Genomic DNA, 20,699 nt, shown 5'->3' with positions numbered 1-20,699 from the left:
CTATATTTTAGGTTGGGTATTAAAGAAACACTTAAATATACTTAATGCTCCAAAGCATTCGATGTTTGACAAATTTGGTGGAGCCTTTGTATGTATATTATTCATATTTCATTAATTTGCAACTTTATGTATTTTTTATTTACATATTCCATTTAAATTTGTGCTAAAATAGCTTTCATGTGAATGTGTCAACGCCAAGAGAGTGCCTTCCTTTGATTCTCATCCTGCGAAACAGACTAAAGTACGCTCCATCATATAGAGAAGTTATTGCCATTTTGATGCAACATCATGTTCTTTGAATGTGTTATAGTTGCAATTTGTAATTATAATATGTAAGTATTGAATGTGTCATTTTGAATAAAATATTGTATCATCTTTAATTAAGGTCATATGAGATTTGACCTATTATTAATTATATCATTTTGTAATGAGAATAATTTTAAGTTTTTTAACAAATGCTCAAAGTGTGTTATTGAGTTTTAAATATATCATGTCAATTAACCCGCGATCTGCATAAATCGAACCCGTACAAACCGTGTTTAATATTGGATGAAAATGGGCCTTCATAGTTGAACCCCGGGTTGGACTGAGTGGGAGTTCTGGGTGTTGCTTGGACGGGTGTTGAATATTATTTAATTTGATAAAATTAGTTGTTAATTCTATTACAATTGAATCTAAAATGTGTTATTTAATTGTAAAATAAATAATGATCCTACAAACTTAATTAAATAATCATATAAAAAAAGACCCGTGAAATGGAGAAAGAAGAAAAAGAAAATTTTCCACATTTAAAAAAAAGACATTGAAATGATAGTGACTAGTGAGATGAAAAATTAATTGTCTAATAAAATAAATTGTTACTCTTGTTAAAATTAAAAAACAGATTAATTAATACTTTAGTGATAATAAATAAATACAATTGACTAATAAACAAATTTAAACTCATATTTGCATAATCATAAACTTAACAATATATAATTAAAAATAGTCTTTACAATAAAAATTTATTTAAAATCTTAAATGATAATTTGAAAGTGTGAGAATTTTAAAAGTGTGATAAAAAATATAACATATTTAAAATTTTAATTTTAAATATAATTGTTTAATGAAAATTGAATGATATATATATGACCCATTTGTTTGTTCAACATATTACTCACTGAAATAAAAATCAGGATGAATGCTCCATGTAATATTTTAGGTTAAAACATTTTAGCTTAGAGGCCAATTCAATTGAATAGCTTTATTTAAAAATAAAACAAAATAATGCATCTCACTTTGTTATAAAAAATAAAACAAAATAATACATCACAATTAATCATTTTTAATAATGAATTTAATTTTTATTTAAAAAATTATCAAGTTTATCTAAACTCAAAGTGAATTTGATTTCAGTCAAAAAAAAGTGAATTTAATTATTTTTCTTATCAAAAGAAGTTCATCTTTTTTAGTTTTATTATTTTATAATTTTTTTTTGATTTTATAGTTTTACTATTTTAGCAACTTTGATTAGACCAATAATAATAAAAAAATACACAAAGAAACATAAAAAAATATAAAGTAAGAATAACGCGGGTGTGTGTATATGACACAACTGACCAATCAGAAGGAATCGATTATGACGTGGCGTAACCTTATTGAATAGCTTTGACACGTTAACCATATCATTAAACGTTAATTAATTAATTAATTAATTAATTAAAGAAAAATTAGCAACAAAAAAAGAGAGGGAACGAAGTGGATCAGTCAGAAATTTATTTATTACAACTATCTTCAGTTTTTTGTTCTTAAGAAACAAAAACCGTGCAATAAAAATTAAATTAAATAAAAAATTGAAGAAAAAAAAGAAAGAGCTTCCGCTTCGTGTATGTGACTATGTCTCTGTGTGGACTCTGAGAAGAGATTAAGCTAAACGCGATTTCGAAACCGTAAGCACTTTTGGATCTCATTTTCAATTTCATTTTCATTTGAATCGCTTTTCGAATCCTAAATGCCGATGAATTTAGATCCGGTTACGTGATTCCGTAAATTCTTTGTAAATCCTAATTTCGAATCTCGTTAGTTGCATTCATTTTCGTATATCTTCAATGTACTTATTAACTTGTGTTTAATTTTTCGTTTTGTTTTTGTGTGAATTGTGTAGTTTTTTCTACTGTGAATTACTGAAAGGAAGAAGATAAGAAAGCCCTTTTTATTGAATGTGAATTGTGGAATTTTTGGGTGTTTTGATCAAGGAAATTCAAAATTCAGCGACCGGGTTCAGGGGGTGACTTGCCCCAAGGAGGTGAGTACAGCCCTTATCCTGTTGTACGGAGAGTGAATTCAACCCATTCTATAATGATGGATGAAGATATGGAGAGTGGTGCTTTGGGTTCTTATCATGACAGACCAAGAACTTTTCCTAATATGCGTACTAAAGCTTACACACCTCTGGTAAATTAAATTCCCATTTCTTTTCTTGCACTTGCACTACATTCTTCTTACATTTGGTTTTGTCAAATTTCTGCAAAGTCTTTTGATAATTGAGGTATAAGTTTGTTCAAAGAGCGACCTTAATGCAATGTAACATTGCATACAACCTCTCTATTTGTGGGGGTAAGGCTGCTGCATGAATCTACCCTCGCCAAACTCCATTTGGTGGGGGGGTTTGTGTATTGGGTTGCCTTTTGAACTGTTTTTCTTCAGCAATGTGCTTGCTGAAATTGTCGACTTATATCTTTCTGCAGCTATTTCGTATTCTACTGGGTATAAATGTTCGTGTTCTGGTCGTTCTTTTACTGCTGGGGTTTGGAGCTATCTTTTACGTGGGTGCAAGAACATCTCCAATTATTGTGTTTGTCATCTCTGTTTGTATTCTCAGCTTCCTTGTGGCAATATATCTTATGAAGTGGGTGCTTGCTAAAGATGAGGGTCCTCCTGAAATGGTTCAGGTAAATCTTTTTCCTATGTTTTGGTGGGTTTTTTCACTTACTGCAATCTGGAAAGTGTTGTCCAGGGCCTCTCTGAATCACATGAGACTGAAAATATGTTGTGAATTGTGTATTTGAATGAGGGTAAAGTACGATATACACACAGACACACACACGCACACACACACACACACACACTCACACACGCACATGAGGCTAGCCTAATCAATATCTCTCAAGATTAGGGAATAAAATCAACTAAAAAAGAATCCCGTAAACCTACTGTGGCAAGTAGCTTCTTCCCATTTCATGAACTATGATATTTTCTAGCAATTTGGTTTTCAGATAGAAGCATGGTACTAGATAAAACACTATGCCAAAAGTTGATCCATGTAGCTGACCCCATCTAGTGGGATAAGACTTGGTTATTGTTCGTGTTGTTGTTGTTGTTGTTATTGTTGTTTGGTTTTCGGAAATGATAAATACTATATGACATATTTTTATAGAGAGGTGTTAAGATTGACTTTGAGCAATTATACCTCTGTAGGCGTAGGAATAATTGATTTCTGTGAGTCCTTTGACTTGAGAGAGACCGAGGTTGATTACTGTGAGTCATTTATGAGAGAGGTTCAGCTGAAATAAAGTTGCCACATCATATTTAGCCTAAAATTAAAATCAATTTTCCTGTAAAATACAACTTCTATTTGGTTACTGGTACATTGAGTTTTGGATTTCCCATTCAGTTTTCCTCAGTTTCATTAATCTGGATGGAAATTTGCCTCAAGTGGATTGATCATGTGATATGAAGAGCAATACAGGCTTTAGTGAGGAAACTGAATCAAATGAAAGATAGTCCAATTTAAAAAAACAGGACGTAGAGGAATTCAAAAAATAAAAACTGAATAAATAACAGGAAGTTAGGCCCAAAGTTATCTTGTGAAATATCTTGTTTAAATATCTGGTGAAAACTACTAATAGACACAGGTAAACTTGATCAACTATCAGCATTGGCAAGTCCAGAACATTTTGTTAATGTGCATAGATCCTGGTTTCTGTCAGAAGATCTGTGAGGCCATTTGGAACTCAGCTTATTATAAAAGAATTAGTGGTTTAGCATGATAACAGTTTGAGTGCTAAAATTATTGTAGACAGTCTTTCATGATGACTGCTTGATAATTGGATCACATACTACAAACTCTTTGTTTTTCTTGTCCTGAGCTTATCATATTATTTTCTAGATAGCTGATGCTATACGAGATGGAGCTGAAGGATTTATCAAGACCCAGTATGGAACTATATCCAAGATGGCTATGGTGCTTGCTCTTGTCATTCTTGGCATATATTTGTTTCGCCGCATAACTCCTCAACAGGAAGCTTCTGGCATAGGAAGGTGACATCACTACTATATAGGCTATAAATCCTTTCTTAAACATTGTACATATTCTCATCTGGCATATACATTCTATTTCAGGACAACATCTGCATGCATCACTGTAGCTTCTTTCCTTTTAGGTGCCCTTTGTTCAGGATCTGCTGGATATGTAGGGATGTGGGTCTCAGTTCGCGCCAATGTCAGAGTCTCTAGTGCCGCGAGACGGTCTGCAAGAGAGGCATTGCAGGTTAACTGTCATTAGTTCAGTATCAGCTCCTGAGAAAAAAGATGAACAGTTCATCATTCCTATATTAACTGAAAGAATGTTCTGCAGGTAGCTACTCGTGCAGGTGGTTTATCAGCTATCATTGTTGTTGGTATGGCTGTAATTGGTATAGCAGTCCTTTATGCCACATTTTATGTTTGGCTGGGAGTGGACACACCGGGTTCAATGAAGGTTACTGATTGTATGTGCAGACTTCTCCCCCGAACTTATTCATTATAATGAATGAAAAAGTTACTTTTAAAATGTTTGAAGTTTAGATGTTGTATTATTAATATAGATAAGTGCTTATTATGTTTCATTGTTATAGTTTTCCATTTGGTAAGTGTTTGTGATCGGGTGAATTTTTATTTGTGTATAGATCTGATTGTGGTCCCCAATGGTTCCTAAATGTACTGAAAAACCCAAAAGATTATGATCTTTTAACCCCTAAATGTGCTCTGCATCCTTTTTAAGCATAGTGAGCTGAAGTGGGGATAATTTAATTTAGTCTGAAAGGATTTGCAGCTTATTTGACTGCACCATGATTTTGTTTTTACTGTTAGGGATCAGAGCATCACCTGCGTCTTTTTGCTATTTGATTTTTATTTTTGCTTTCCGTCAGTGCCACTTCTTCTAGTTGGATATGGATTTGGTGCTTCCTTTGTCGCACTGTTTGCTCAGTTGGGTGGTGGAATATACACTAAAGCAGCGGATGTTGGGGCAGACCTTGTCGGAAAAGTAGAACAGGGAATACCTGAAGATGACCCTAGAAATCCTGCTGTTATTGCTGATCTGGTAATTGTTTAATTGCTCTTTATGTCATGTGGGGTTTCAGTAGATTACTACTTGTTTTTCTCAGGGCCATAGGATAGTTTGGAAAAATTTAAAATCATAATAAGGTTATAATGAATGGAAACAGTATGTCTACTTACTACTGTTCATGTTTAATTTTGATTGATGTTTTACATGGTCATATTTAAAGGTGTTGATGTTAGACAAGTTGAATTTTACTCTGATTGAATTTACTGGAAGGTGTTCTCTGATTTTAAGTTCCTAAGACCTAAATATTTGCATTTGTTCTTGTGTAGAAGCTTATGGGATTTCTCAAACTTTTTTAGTCATTGTTTTGGTTTTGTTAAACTATTTGATAACTAGAGAAGAAAGTATGTGATATAAACTGGAATATACTGATAAATTTAGAAGAAGAAAAAGACAATTTTTTTGCAGTTTAAACATGGAATTTTGTAGTGGTGTCCATCGTAGATGTATATATTTCAATATATCTTAAATTTGAGTTTCTTGCAAAAAAATATTGAAAAATAAGATATTATGAACACAGTCATAAGTCATATACTGATTGATATACATACAGGAAAATTTTGTAAAATTCTTTCACTCATAAAATTATAGACATCAGCCAAATGAAAATAACTCTATGCTGTTTATAATATCCGTGGCCTTTCTGTTTGCTTCTTTCTGTTTCTGCCTTTAATGTTTTTTTTCCTAGTCCTGTACTTCCAGTGGTATCTTAATGGGACTGGTTTGATTCTAAGGTTGGAGACAATGTGGGAGATTGTGCTGCCAGAGGTGCTGATCTTTTTGAAAGTATTGCAGCTGAAATAATCAGTGCCATGATACTTGGGGGAACAATGGCACAAAGGTGTAAAATCGAAGGCAAGTGCCTAGTTACTCTATCTTGTCTCTTCATTTCTTTTTGATTCACTGAGTTGTATGCTGCTCAACTAATTTGATGTTTTCTCTTTTGATTCAGATCCATCTGGCTTCATCTTGTTTCCTCTTGTTGTTCATTCATTTGATCTGATAGTTTCATCGGTGGGAATATTTTCTATTCGGGGTACACGTGAATCTGGAGTAATGGCTCCTATGGAAGATCCTATGGCAATTCTTCAGAAAGGATATTCTGTTACAATAGTTTTAGCTGTTCTGGCATTTGGTCTGGTAATAGTTAATCTTCATTTGTGATATAATAATTTGGCTTTTCTAAGTTGTGTGAATTGGCCAAGCATGCTGTGTTCTATCACTCTTACCGTTTAAATTTAATTGCTCTACAGTCTACCCGGTGGTTACTTTATGTTGAGCAAGCACCTTCAGCATGGTTCAACTTTGCTTTGTGCGGGTTGATTGGTATTATTACAGCATACATTTTTGTCTGGATCACCAAGTATTATACCGACTACAAGCATGAGCCTGTACGCACATTAGCCCTTTCTAGCTCTACTGGCCATGGGACTAACATAATTGCTGGGGTCAGTTTGGGGCTGGAATCTACTGGTCTTCCAGTCCTTGTCATCAGTGTGGCGATTGTCTCAGCGTACTGGCTGGGCCAGACTGCTGGACTAATAGATGAAACAGGAAACCCAACTGGCGGGCTGTTTGGCACAGCTGTAGCAACAATGGGAATGCTTAGCACTGCTGCCTATATTCTTACCATGGATATGTTTGGCCCAATAGCTGATAATGCTGGAGGAATTGTAGAAATGAGCCAGCAGGTATTTCTGGCCAAACAAATATTTTCCTTACTGTTTATATTTTAGATTTCTCATGGTACGTAAACTGACATTACCTATTATCAGCCTGAAAGTGTCCGAGAGATCACTGATGTCCTTGATGCCGTGGGTAACACAACCAAAGCCACCACCAAAGGCTTTGCCATTGGCTCTGCTGCGCTTGCTTCTTTCCTTCTGTTTAGTGCTTATATGGATGAGGTTTCTTCATTTTCTCTCGAACCTTTTAAACAGGTCTGCAGAACTGCTTCCCATCTAACTCGATTATTAAAGTTATGCATTTGAGAGAAATGGAGAGTGTGATTTGAATCTGAAACATTATTGCAGGTTGATATTGCAATTCCAGAAGTTTTTGTTGGTGGGTTGCTGGGTGCCATGCTTATATTTGTCTTTAGTGCTTGGGCTTGTGCTGCTGTTGGCCGAACTGCGCAAGAGGTTGTTAATGAAGTAAGAAGGCAATTTATTGAAAGGCCTGGTATAATGGTGAGTTTAAGTTTGTAAAGTAATGTTGAGTATGTTAGTTTATGTTTTGAATCTTTCCTTTTTCCTCCTTTTTTTTCTTTCTTTCTGTTAATTACTTAATGCTTTCTACAGGATTACAAGGAGAAACCAGATTATGCTCGCTGTGTTGCAATTGTAGCATCTGCATCATTAAGAGAGATGATAAAACCTGGTGCTTTGGCAATCATTTCACCTATTGTAGTTGGTGAGTTAACTTCTGTTTTTCAATTGTGTTTGCATACATATTATTACTAGTAAAACTTGTGGGAGAATAACAACATTTATACAAGTTTTGTGCTGTACCATAAGCATCTCATTAGATGAAAATGAGTGTTTTGTTGTGACCATTTAGGACATGGACAAAATAACTTTAGTCTCGAATTTCCAGAGGCAGAGATTTTTAAAATTTGTCAGCATGTATTTCATAATACTCGTACGTGTGTTCTGCTCATTTTTGTGCATACCCTGCCTAGACGGTAGATAGTATATTACTTCACACTCCTCAAGTCAAAAAACTAGTTTGGAGAATTCCCATATTTCTCATCACCATGTCTTTCTATTTAAGTAGTTTGATTTCCTGATTATGAATTCTTCATGGTTTCCTTGTAAAAATTCCACTAGTACATTGATAATAAGCAGTTGAATACTCGTTCTGGCATTGAAAAGATCTATAAACTAAGTACTAATGTTAGTTGCACCTGATTATGAAAATTTTATTAGTAGCATTGCTCTGTTGCATTTGGGCAAACTGTTAGTATATTTGAAAAATATTTCCATGAATTTGTTGCATCATTTTGTGTGTACTCTAATTATGTCATTGCTAAAGTTCTTGGACAAACTTTATGGAGAACGCCTTAGATGTCAACCGACTGTTTCTACTTTCTATGTTATTTTTCACTTTTCTATGACCTGATTGGTGATATGTTAATTGTATATTTACTTTATCATTTGCAGGTTTTCTATTCCGAATTTTGGGCTACTATACAGGGCAACCCTTACTCGGAGCTAAAGTTGTTGCTTCTTTTCTGATGTTTGCAACAGTGTCTGGTATTCTTATGGCACTTTTCCTGAACACATCTGGTGGTGCCTGGGATAATGCAAAGAAGTACATAGAGACTGGAGCTCTTGGAGGCAAGGGAAGTGATGCTCACAAAGCAGCAATAACAGGAGATACGTAAGTTACTTTATATGCTACCTTCCTTGTCCAATAATGACATTAACATGCCAATGACTTTGTATGCTACCTTATAACAAATAGGTTTATGTTTTTCTGCACATGGAAGTGGTTTTCGATTGCTTTTATGTTTCATCAGTAATCTTATCCATATTCAGCCATTGTGGCCAGTGTTTATTATAACAAACCAGTGACATTTTTCTGTTTGTCTAGTAAAGTAGGACACTTTTAACGAGTACTGAATTTTTTTATTTATTTGACAGAGTGGGAGACCCATTCAAAGACACGGCCGGGCCTTCACTTCATGTCCTTATAAAGATGCTCTCAACGATTACGCTGGTAATGGCTCCCATCTTCCTGTGAGAGTTGTTGATATCGCCATTATGGCCTTGAAAAAGCATACTTGTGCCAATTTGATTTTGATATTTTTGGGAGAATAGGGATAGGTTGTATGAATCTATTATGTATATCGAAGAGCCTGATTTATAGCCACAGTGAGTTTTCTTGTTCTTGATCAGAATAAGAGATGTTAGTTGACCAATTAAATGGCAAATATAGATAATGTCCCTCTTATTTTTGGTCTATTTAAATTCTGTGTTTTTATGCTCTGGTCACGAAGAACTATATTAAATGGTGCTAGTTTAAATATAGGGATCAGTGTCCTGAATAAAATATGAAGTTCAAGGTCTTGGATAAACAATTTAGTTACATTTATTTAATGAGCACTTATTTATAAGCAATTTTTACGATTGAAGATGAAATAATGTAACTGTTTTGTTTTCATATAATCCCTCACTCTCAAATTATAAGATATTTTGCACAATTTAATGAATTGTAATAAAATAATAATAAATGATAGATGATATGTTGGTAAAAAAGTCATTAATGTTGTATTGAAATTATAAATTGACTTATAATTTGAGATAAATATTTTTGACAAAATAATGACAGAGAGAGTAAGATGCAAGTATATGTCTATAGTTATTTGGAAGAACGTATAGAAATTAGTTTAAAACAACTTAGAAAAATGTCATAAGTTACTCCAATAAGCATGTCATAGTATTTCTTAAGTCTGTCCTAACATGTCCCAAGTATTTTCCAATAACCATTCCAATGTTTTTGGTTCACTTAAAGCGGAAAAAAATCATCTTATTGCTGTTGGATTGTATCTTTCAAATATCACTAGACTAAGTATGACATTTGCAGTAAAGTTGACAAGATTAAGTTCAACATCAAAACATATACAATACATTTGGAAGACTATACAGTGAGGTGATAGATGAAAACACATTTCACCAAAAAAAAAGGGTTATAAATGTGATGTTGAATTATTCAAGTATATGTTTAACATTGAGCTGTTCTAACTAAAGAATATTTCATAAAATGGTATATTTCGAGAAAAATATATTACTATGAATATTCTACCCTTCTCCTTTGCTAAATTTGTTTCTCATTAATTTTTTTAGGAAGGTTTAATGAAGCATGTTTATAGTGTAAAATATGTTTTTTTTTAATCTTTTTGGGAGTATAGGGATAGGTTACATGAATCTATGATGTACGAGCCTAATTTATAATCACAATGATATTTCTTGTTCTTGATCAGAATAAGAGATATTAGTATACTAAACAAATGGAAAATATAGATAATGTCCCTAAGCATGAAAATATAACTCTTATTCGTGGAGATCCATCCGAACTCACCTTGAGTTTGATAGAGAGAGTTCGTTTTGATTGAATTTGGATTTTCTCTAATTACAAAATATCAAAATGGGTCGAGCAATGGAGACAAGTATCCACTTGAACTCATCCGAGTTTGATGGAAAAAAATCGCTTTGATTGAGTTTGGATTTGAATTTGAGTTTTTTCTAATTACAAAATATCATAATGGATCTAGTAATGGAGACAAATACTTATCCCTAATCCGTGCTCTTTATTTAATTATGTACTTTATTATTTAGTTTTGATAATTTGTAATATTAAATATATGGTCAATATTTTATATTTTGATTTGTACTTTATTATTTAAAATGTATGTTTTGAGATTGTTTTATTTAATCATTCCTAATGTATTTTGATATTGAGAAAAAAATAAATATTTTTATTAAAAAATTTAATTCCGCTACATGGATGGTGGCGAGACTGAGATATCTGAATCCAACTTGAGTATATTTGGATGAATTTGAGTTTTAATTCTTCACATACATGCAGGAGACATGAAACATCATCAAGTGTGATAAATATCTCATCGATCAAAAGATGAAATGAAGACGTGTTTGCATACCATCTATCCACTAAAGCATGGTTAATATAACATCCCTACATTAATCCTATAACCCATATTATATAGTTGCATGACATCCTAAAACCACGACTCACTAAGTTGCGTCAGCTTTGTAACCTTCCTATTATGACTGATATATTTTAACCTTATCACAGTACTGCAAAAAATAAATACACCGTCAGACAATTCAAATATTATAACGCAAATGCTTAAAAGAATAATTAAAATATTTATATTGCGTCTCCTTTCCACAAGTGCCTAGTAACATAATTAAAATATTTATACTGAGTCTCCTTTCCACAAGTGTCTAGTAGCATGATCTGGATACAAAGGAAGCAATGAAAGGTCAGAGGGGCCTCTTCGGAAACCCTTAAGTGCATCTGAAGCAGGAGAGACTTCTAGGACACAAGGGACTTCTAGGGCAGTATTGAACACAGGAATCTGAAAAGACGATGCCAGAGACACATGAATCCGTGAAGATGATCCCTCACCAACAAATGAAGTAACTATAACTTCAAGTCGCAAGGGTCTAACATTCTTCCTACAAAAGAAAGCATGTTGAGACACTTTATCGTGTCTCAGTATTTCCTGGTTGTTAGTTGCAATCAAACAAACACATATATGTCATAACAAAATACATAAACAAATAAATAAAAAATTAGATAGCAAACTATTATGGATTCTAATATTTGGACTAAAGGTCCAGATTTTAAAATTTGGACCACATTGGAACAAAAATATAAAGTTGCATGCAAACTCTAAATTTTAGTACTCAAAAGCTCAAACCAAAGTAGTTCAGGACAAACACAAATGACATACAAATTGCATTGAAACTAACATATAAACTATTAATGCAATGCATACTTGCGAAATTAAAAAAAAAGTGTAATGAGTAATATTTTTTTAAAAATAAATAAATTAGATTTAATATTCTTTTTATCCCAGATATTATACTCGAGGTCAATATTGATTTGATAATTTTAAAAATGACCATTTAAATCTTTCAAATTTTCAAATTATATCACATTTGTTCTTTTCATCTACTTTGTTAATCACAGTAAATAAATTAGTCTACATGAAGTCTAAAATGGCTGTGTAATTTTATCAAAATAGAAGCCACATTATATGCCACATAACTAATATAAAAAACTTAAAGACTAAACCCATATTTCGTTTTCCCAAAAAATGAAGAAAGCTTAATTAGTAGTAAATCAAAACCACAATTCATTTTCAAAATTCATAATCCATGCTACACAGGAAAACATCCACAATAAAAACTAGCAATTTATAGTAATAAATTAAATATCCTTTAAAATGTTTTTCCTTCTTCTTCGCCATCAACGTCTATCTCTCCTACAATCACATCACTTCATTTTTTCACCTTATTTTCTTCATTTATTCACACCCATTCTTCTTTGCTTAATAGTTTTTTTCTTTCTTTCACCCATCCATGATTTGGGAAAAAAAAGAGGGATTTGATTTCGATGAAAACATAATAAACATAAGAGAAGAAATGAATTTTAGAGTCATTATGGAAGTTTCACCATTGTGAGTGAATAAACAACACAGAGGGTGGAAAAATCAATCCCCAAGACAAAAAACAAAATTCAAAATGGGCTGAAAATAGAATCAATCATAAGCCCAAAACATAGTGAGTTTGGGGCAAAAAAAAACGTAATTTATTTTCTCAATTTTGATTGTAAATAAAAATACAAAAATTTTGAGGCAAAAATCACAATTTTAAGCATAAAAAATTCATTTCTCGAGAAGAAAAAAATACATAAGGTTCAACTAAATTTGCAAGAAATGTGAATTTGATAAAATAGAAGAATTTGAAAATATTGAAACGAGTGGTTAAGAGCGTTAATTAGTGATTTGTATTAGAGCTATTATTACAGAGGGAAACCTTATCGTTCATAAATTGGTGTGTTGAAGAAGACGAAGTTGATACTCATATTCAGTCCCTCATTCAACATGTCAATGATGTCGACGACTTCAACCATTAATCATGCAATGTCAATCAGAAGAAGCAACAACAACAACAATGCTTTCTCTCCGTTTCGAATGATTAATTGCTCCAATTCAAATCCAAATAACCGTTCTGTTGCTGGCGGTGGCTTCGGAGATAAGACCAACAAACCTAACAAAAAGGGTTCGCAATCGCGGCGAAACCCAAGGGAATCATCAACTAAACAATCTCGTAAGTCAAATTCAATCAACTCTTGGCATCAATTACAAACCTACAAATTCCAATTTTCTTCATTTTTTCTTTGTAGAGGCACCGCGTTTAACTTCAAAAGTTGATGGCAAATCCAGAAGCATTTCTTCGGACATTGATTTTGAAGAACGCCTAAAAGCAGTTAGAAGGTACTAGTACATGTTTGTTTTGTACTAATATTTTTACTGCAAATTTAATTGGCAATGAATTGTTGTTTTTGTATGCTACTCAGGTCAGCACTAGAGAAAAAGAAGGCAGAAGAGAAAAAAGAATTTGGAGCTATTGATTATGACACACCTATTTCTTCAGACAACAAGACAATTGGTTTTGGTACCAAGGTACAAGGGTTCTTTTCTATCACATGAAAGAGTTATCTATGTATAAGAACTGTGTAGATATATAACTATCATGATACAGGTTGGAATAGGTGTAGCTGTTGCTGTCTTTGGTCTGGTTTTTGCTTTAGGAGATTTTCTTCCATCTGGAAGGTATGCATACTCATTTAGAATTAGTCAGTATGCCAGAAATGTAGTTGAAAGTTAGGCAACAAAGCTATTAAAATACTCCATCGAGGATCCCTTATTACTCAATGTGTGGAACTTAGGCACCCCATAGTACCTAAGTCGCGATCAAACTGACTTATGAACTACTCTTTGATACAAAAGCATTTCTAAAGTTAAAAGATATTTTTGAATTTAATCGACTTTGCAAGCGTGATAAAGAACTTTAGAATTGAAAGAATTTTTTCATTACTAATATAAAAAAGCATTGATACCCTAATTCAAAACTTACTATAGGTAGTCTTTTACATTCCTACAACAGGTATTTATACCAATTGATTAGTATCCTTAAGCCTATGTTTGGATATTATAAAATGAACGGAGCGGAGTAAAAAGGATGGAGTGGAATGAGGATTTCTTTCATTTCATCATTTGGAAATTTTAGGACGGTACAAGACAAGTTCTTCATTCCGCCTAAATCGGAAGGGAAGAAATATAATGGGAAGTGATGGAATGGAGTGGAATACATGCCACTCCATTCCACGGAGGGGAATAAATATAGTGGTTAGTGATGGAATGAAGTGAAATCCATACCACTTCATTCCGCTCCATCCAATTTTAAATGATCCAAACAATGGAAGATCACTTCATTCCATCCCATACCGCTATGCTCCATCCGATTCCATCAATCCAAACAAAAGTTAGCTATCAAGGGGGAGAACAAAGCTACTTAAAAACTACATCAAGCATCCCATATTACTCAATGTGGAACCTAGGCACCCCATAGTACCTAAATCGTGCTCAAACTGACTACTTCTGAACTACTTATTGAAACAAAAGGATTACCAAAGTTAAATGTCAAAAGTTGTTTTGAATTAGTCGACTTCTCAAGTGTGTTAAAAGAACTTTAGAATTGAAAAAAAAGCATTGTTTATATTATTAATCAAGTCAAGTTTCTTTTTCTGTTGGTTGGAATTTGAATTCTCAAGTGTGTTAAAAGAACTTTAGAATTGAAAAAAAAGCATTGTTTATATTATTAATCAAGTCAAGTTTCTTTTTCTGTTGGTTGGAATTTGAATTGCTTTGTTTCTCATATTATGTTGTTTCAACGGCCTCTCTTGCTGTTTTAAAGTAACAAGTCATTTAGAAAAGGGTGTCACTGCATTGTCATACTCTAACCCGTTCATAAGGACAGTTAGCTTGCAACTACAGACAGACACAGGAAATCAGACTGATTATGTGTGTGTCTATGATTGCATGTATGTATATATGCACGTCAATCTTTTGAATTTTAAATGATGTTATGCTATATGCAGCTGATAATTATGAATGCTTTTCCTCACCGTGCTCATTTAATTGCTCTTTAATTTTGTGTATCGTTGAAATTGGGATATCTTTTCTGTATTAGTCCCAACGAAGACACTGCTGTGGTCAATGATAAGTTGTCAGAGAAGGATAAAGCTGCTCTTCAGGTATGATTTCCCCCTGATTTTTTCTTTATCTCTGTCAGGCACTAATGTTCTTCCTAAGTATTCTCCTATATTTTCCTTATGAAATAAATGTTATCTGAATTATGATTGGTCTTTTCATGGACTGGTGGTAAGATGGGATGTCTGGTAGGTAGTTATTTGTTATGTGTTCTAAATTTTGTTTTAATCATTATTAATAGATACCTTGGATATGATAGAAGGGCAATTATCGTACCAGAGATATTTATGTAAAGCTTTTAACGTGCATAGATACACTTCTAAAATATGAAGATGTAATATGTAGGAAGGAAAGGGGATAGTATAAAATAGTCTGCAGGAATTTTCTGCTTTAGACACACACATTGAGAAGAGGTTTGATAACTTGTTTTAATCCTTTGTCCCTTATCTTTTGATTTCTCCTTATAGAAAATTAACTAGCGATTATATATGAACATTTTTGTTCTCAATCACTTTAATGGAAATATATGCAAGAATCATCATTTGTAATTTTTGCCTCCAAAATATTGTTGTTAGATGCAAGCTGTTTCCATATCAATGGCATGTTGCTTTGTTCATCCCTATCATTTTGAGAAAGTATTACAATATGGTTTTAAGCATTTATAATATATATCTTTCGTGAAATCTGGCAGAGTAGGCTTAAGGAATTTGAAGCGACATTAAGTAACTCCCCAAGAGATCCAGCAGCTATCGAAGTAAGTAGTGGGTGATAGTTATGTTCTGCTAATTTTTGTGTCTCTAGATACATTTAAAAGGGTTTTCAGGGTGCTGCAGTAACATTGGCAGAACTAGGGGAATATTCAAAAGCTGCTTCTCTACTCGATGATTTGACGAAGGTTAGTATTATTTTGACCATGGATATTTTTTCGAAGTTGCCTATTATGTGTTGAAAAGTATCTCCATTTAGGGAAATTATTTAGGTTCCGGTAATTAGAGATTCTAATGTAATCACATTATACATATAATCTTCTAAGGATTTCCTCAAGCAATTCCAACTAAAATCGTCTCTTTCAAATACATTTTCCACAAGTCATGCTGCTTAATCATAGAATAATCGTTGAACTGATTTTTTGGGTGTTTCAAGGAAAAACCAAATGATGCTGATGCTTTTCGTTTGCTTGGAGAAGTTAAGTATGAACTTAAAGATTATGATGGGAGTGTTGCTGCATATAAAAGTTCGGCAAAGGTCAGTCTTTTGAAAGATTTCAAACACTTTTTATGGGTGGATGTTTTAAATGACTGTCAAAACTAAGTTTTTTTCTGTTCACTCTGCAATTTAGCTTGGAAAAGTAGGATCCTGACAAAATCTATTTAGTATTTTGTAAATGAGTACATCCATGTGAGCTAGAGTTTAAAATTTTAAGGCACGAGAGCCTATATTACAAAATCTTAGTGATGAATTAGTTCAGGTTTAGTAGTTTCATCTAATGTTATCCATGTATATCTGGATGATCTTTGACAGGTATCTGAAGATGTCAATTTTGAAGTTCTGCGTGGCCTTACCAATTCATTACTTGCTGCTAAGAAGCCAGATGAGGTTTGTCGTCTTGATAATCGTTTCTTCAAACGAATGTGTTGCACAGATAAATTTGTAATTTGTGTCTTATCTTGGTCTTTAGTATAGAGTCCTCCGATTTCACAATATGGCCATTCTGGTTCTCAATGTTCATATTTTACATAAATATAGGGTTTTTTCTTTTGTTCACCCTGCGATTCTAGTGATGTTTAATTAACTATTTTATTTTTCAATTCTTTCTACAGGCTGTTCAATTACTTTTGGCTTGTCGCGACCGCCTGAGCTCAAAAGACTTGAGCAACAAAGCTGATAGCAGCCCAACAGACTCACAGAAGCTGGATCCAGTTCAAGTAAATTTTCACTATCTAGAAAATGGATATTCTTCTCTTTTGTAAGGTCTTGGTATAGCACTCTGAAATGTTTGATAGGTGCGACAATATAATAGCCTGCCAGAACTATAACAAGCTCAACATCACTGAAAATAATCCTGTAAAAAAATCACTAAAAATAAGAAATGGAGTGTGCCTATAACAATCAGAAAAAGTTTAGCTAGCTTTCATCTGATGTAGCATTCTCAATGTATATACACAACTTTCTTAGTTCTTCCTTACATAGAAATTTGTCTTATATATTTCACGTTTCTTCTTTTAATTATTTTTCTTTCTATTTTACTGCAATACTCAGGTTGAATTACTTCTAGGGAAAGCCTATTCAGACTGGGGCCATGTTGGTGATGCTATAGCTGTTTACAATCAACTCATATCTACTCATCCTGATGACTTCCGTGGATACTTAGCTAAGGCCTGTATTTTCTCTGATTTAATCACTAACCATGGTGTTCTCATTCCATTTTGTGGTTGGTGTACAATTCAATTCCTTCCTTTCAGTGTGGCCATGGATTGTAAAGTAACACTAATAGTAATTTCACAAAATTGAGGCTAAAAGATTTTCAAAAACACTGATCTAGTAGTATAAAACATAGAGACGGACTCAAAATGGGGGGATCCGGACTCTAAAACATCACGGTAGCACTTTCTAAATACTCAAAGATATGATACTAATATTTAACTTTTGCAGGGAATCATCTTAAAAGAAAGCAAAAACATTGGAGATGCAGAGAGGATGTTCATACAAGTAAGTTTATGAATTGAACTAGCGCGGCCGACCGAGTAAAAAGCAAAATGTTAAAATAACTAATAATATATACTCTATAACTGGTGTATATTTCTGCTTATAAATGTGATTGATGGTTATGGAAACTTGTTGATTTGTCTTGTTCAGGCTAGGTTCTTTGCACCAGATAAAGCTAAAGCACTTGTGGACCGTTATTCAAGATAATAGTTTACTTTATATTGATACTGATTACATCATGGTATGCTTTGTATAATAGAAACATCAGAGCTTTAACTATGTAATATAAAATTAAAAGTAAGGATCACTTTCGTGAAAAAAATTTGTTTGTTTTTAATTGTCACTTGCAAAGTTTAAGTAGTATTAAATATACTTTTGTCAAAATTAACCCTAGATAATTATTAGAGAGAGAAAAAGTAAAATAAATATAATAAATGATTAAGGGTATTATAGGTAAAATGAGAATTATTGTTTGAAAAGTAACAATAATGATGAGTTGTCTTGTTATGCGTAAAAAAGTCAAAAAAATACATTTAAAAAGAAACGGAGGGAATTACAACTTGAGGTGGGAATTGAAATGATTTATTGACATTAAATGGACAATAAGTGAGCATAAGTAAGAATTAATATAGAAGTGAATTTGAAATGATTCATTTAGTCCCCATATAAGAGGGAACACAAATATTAGTAATGTATATATATATATATATATATATATATATATTCCAACTTGGTCAAATGGGTTGGACTCGAAGGGTACTCAATTTTGTAAAGGAGTCGGGACACACCACCAAACCATCTAGATTAGGGGTGTTCAAAACCAAACCAACCCAATAGATAACCGCAAACCAAATTGAAACCGCAAAAAATTGCATTTAGTTCGGATGCATTGCGGGCACTTTTTAACAAACAAAACAAACTAAACCAAACCAAACTGCATTATGTTACAACCCAAATTTTACTTATCCCACATCCAACACAAAACCCAAACCTATTATCCCTTAACCTTACAAATATTCTCTTACTCACACTTACGCTTTTAGTTTCAACCTTCTCAAATCTCTCATAGTAGTATCACACATTCTTCTCATCTTATTCTCTTACTCACACTTATCCTTTCTTATGTTCTTTATTTTTCATCTTCTCGGTTTTATGCTATTATTTTCTATTCCAATTACCTTTTTTATCGCATATTTCTTCTCTAATATCGCGTCTCTTATGCTCTTTCTTTTTTATTTTCTCTAATCTCTCGTCTCCTCCGCTTTTTCTTTTTTATTATAATATTTTTGATATTATTTTATGCTACTATTTTATGTTTTTTATTCTATTTTTTTCTAATGTTGTTTTTGTATATTGAATGAGATATTTTTGTATAAATATAATGAGTTTTGTTGTTATTTGATAATGTATTAATGACTAAACACAAAGTTATGTTGTTCTATATAGGTGTATGTATGAATCAATAAAAATATTGTAAAAAACCGAATCAATTAAAACCGCATTAGTTTGGTTTGGTTTTTAAAAGTCAACCGAACCAAATCAAACCGCGTGCTTTTTTCTCTTACGGTTCAGATGATTTTTAGCATCAAAACCACCCAAACCGCGTGCTTTTTTCTCTTACGATTCAGATGATTTTTAGCGTCAAAACCGCCAAAACCGCGCCGCGAACACCCCTAATCTAGACACACACGCTCCCCCTGTCGCCGCTGTCTGTCTAGACGGCCGACTCGAGTCGGCCGGACCCGGTTCGGTTCGGTTTAGATGAATTAATTTTTTGGAACCCGAATTGGTGGAATTTAATTAATTACGAATTAATTAATTTTAATAGTAGAAATTAATTATGTATTAATTGATTTTGTGGAAATTAATTAATATTAATTAATTAATTAATTAATTATGATGTGTCACTCATCAAAACCTAGTCTTAACCTAAGTTTTGATTGAGTTTGGTTTACCCTCTAAGATTGGATCAAAGACTAACTTGCTGACAAAGTTAAAACGGCCAATAATGGGCCTGACGTTTTCAACTCCCTCCCACGTTTTTCGCTCCAATCAGTTGAGTCATTTTCCTATAAATAGAGCTCATGAATTTCATTTGAACTCACTCCAGATTCCTAAACATTTCAGAATCTCTCTTCTCCCTCTCATTCTCTTCATCTCGTATATTTTTCCTTTTCTGATTTTTTTTCGAGTGGCTTTTTACGCCATCTACGACTTGATTATTTCCAGATACTGCGAGTGGTTTCAACATCATCTGAAGGTATATTTCTTCCAACGATTCATTACAGTGCAAGTGATAATCGTTACTTTGAACGGACTATTTTATCCTGGAGATATCGTCGAAACTCGATTGCATTGCATAGTTATTGGAAATACAACAAAACGTCTTAAAGAAAGCGACTTAGTACGCGACTCGTCTTAATAATTTTCTTTGCGGCAAAATTTTCAAAACCTAAAACAATATTTTTAGGACGTTGCTTTAACTGTCATGGCTATTGAGGAAATTATCGATACTACTATGGTCGTTACTGTCTCTAACAAACCATTCAAGTTTGAGGGTTCTCACTTCAAACGTTGGCAAGCTAATATGAAAAATTTCTTAACTTTAGAGAAGGTTGACCATGTTCTGACTGAGGATGTCCCTGTTGCTCCTTCTGGCTCACTCGAACAAATTAATGGTAAGAACTCTGTAGATTCAAATGGAATTGCTAAAACTGGTGAATCTGCGAGTAATTTACAGCTCAGGAAAGAAATCGCCTTATGGCATAAGTGTGATTATCTCTACAAAAATCAAATTTTGAACAACCTTGTTGACGATCT

At 33.1% G+C, this 20,699-nt stretch overlaps 2 protein-coding genes across 3 annotated transcripts; both read left to right on the top strand.

Moving 5' to 3' along the window:
* Positions 1-1,760: 1,760 nt before the first annotated feature.
* Positions 1,761-9,319, top strand: LOC127107166 (pyrophosphate-energized membrane proton pump 3). Of its 2 annotated transcripts, none has more exons than XM_051044457.1 (15): positions 1,761-1,928; positions 2,144-2,433; positions 2,727-2,930; positions 4,148-4,299; positions 4,381-4,528; positions 4,616-4,748; positions 5,169-5,341; positions 6,100-6,220; positions 6,318-6,505; positions 6,619-7,056; positions 7,141-7,305; positions 7,399-7,554; positions 7,666-7,777; positions 8,527-8,746; positions 9,010-9,319. In XM_051044457.1, exons 2-15 carry the CDS (start codon positions 2,338-2,340, stop codon positions 9,107-9,109), a joined length of 2,406 nt encoding a protein of 801 aa, XP_050900414.1. In that variant the 5' UTR covers positions 1,761-1,928; positions 2,144-2,337; the 3' UTR covers positions 9,110-9,319. The 2 variants fall into 2 exon arrangements, with proteins under 2 accessions (XP_050900414.1, XP_050900415.1); XM_051044458.1 differs by having other exon boundaries at positions 1,770-2,035.
* A 3,446-nt stretch (positions 9,320-12,765) lies between these two features.
* Positions 12,766-18,216, top strand: LOC127107165 (uncharacterized). The gene is made up of 13 exons (XM_051044456.1): positions 12,766-13,227; positions 13,304-13,394; positions 13,478-13,583; positions 13,663-13,733; positions 15,154-15,217; positions 15,865-15,927; positions 15,997-16,068; positions 16,317-16,418; positions 16,695-16,769; positions 16,994-17,098; positions 17,433-17,549; positions 17,826-17,882; positions 18,030-18,216. The coding sequence occupies exons 1-13, from the start codon at positions 13,002-13,004 to the stop codon at positions 18,084-18,086; spliced, it is 1,206 nt and encodes a 401-aa protein (XP_050900413.1). The 5' UTR covers positions 12,766-13,001; the 3' UTR covers positions 18,087-18,216.
* The last annotated feature ends 2,483 nt before the right edge of the window (positions 18,217-20,699 follow it).

Source organism: Lathyrus oleraceus, chromosome 7 (genome assembly GCF_024323335.1).
Source record: "Lathyrus oleraceus cultivar Zhongwan6 chromosome 7, CAAS_Psat_ZW6_1.0, whole genome shotgun sequence".
NCBI classification, from domain to species: Eukaryota; Viridiplantae; Streptophyta; class Magnoliopsida; order Fabales; family Fabaceae; genus Lathyrus; species Lathyrus oleraceus.
The sequence above is the reverse complement of the archived record's forward strand: the minus strand, read 5'-3'. Positions and strand labels throughout refer to the sequence as shown.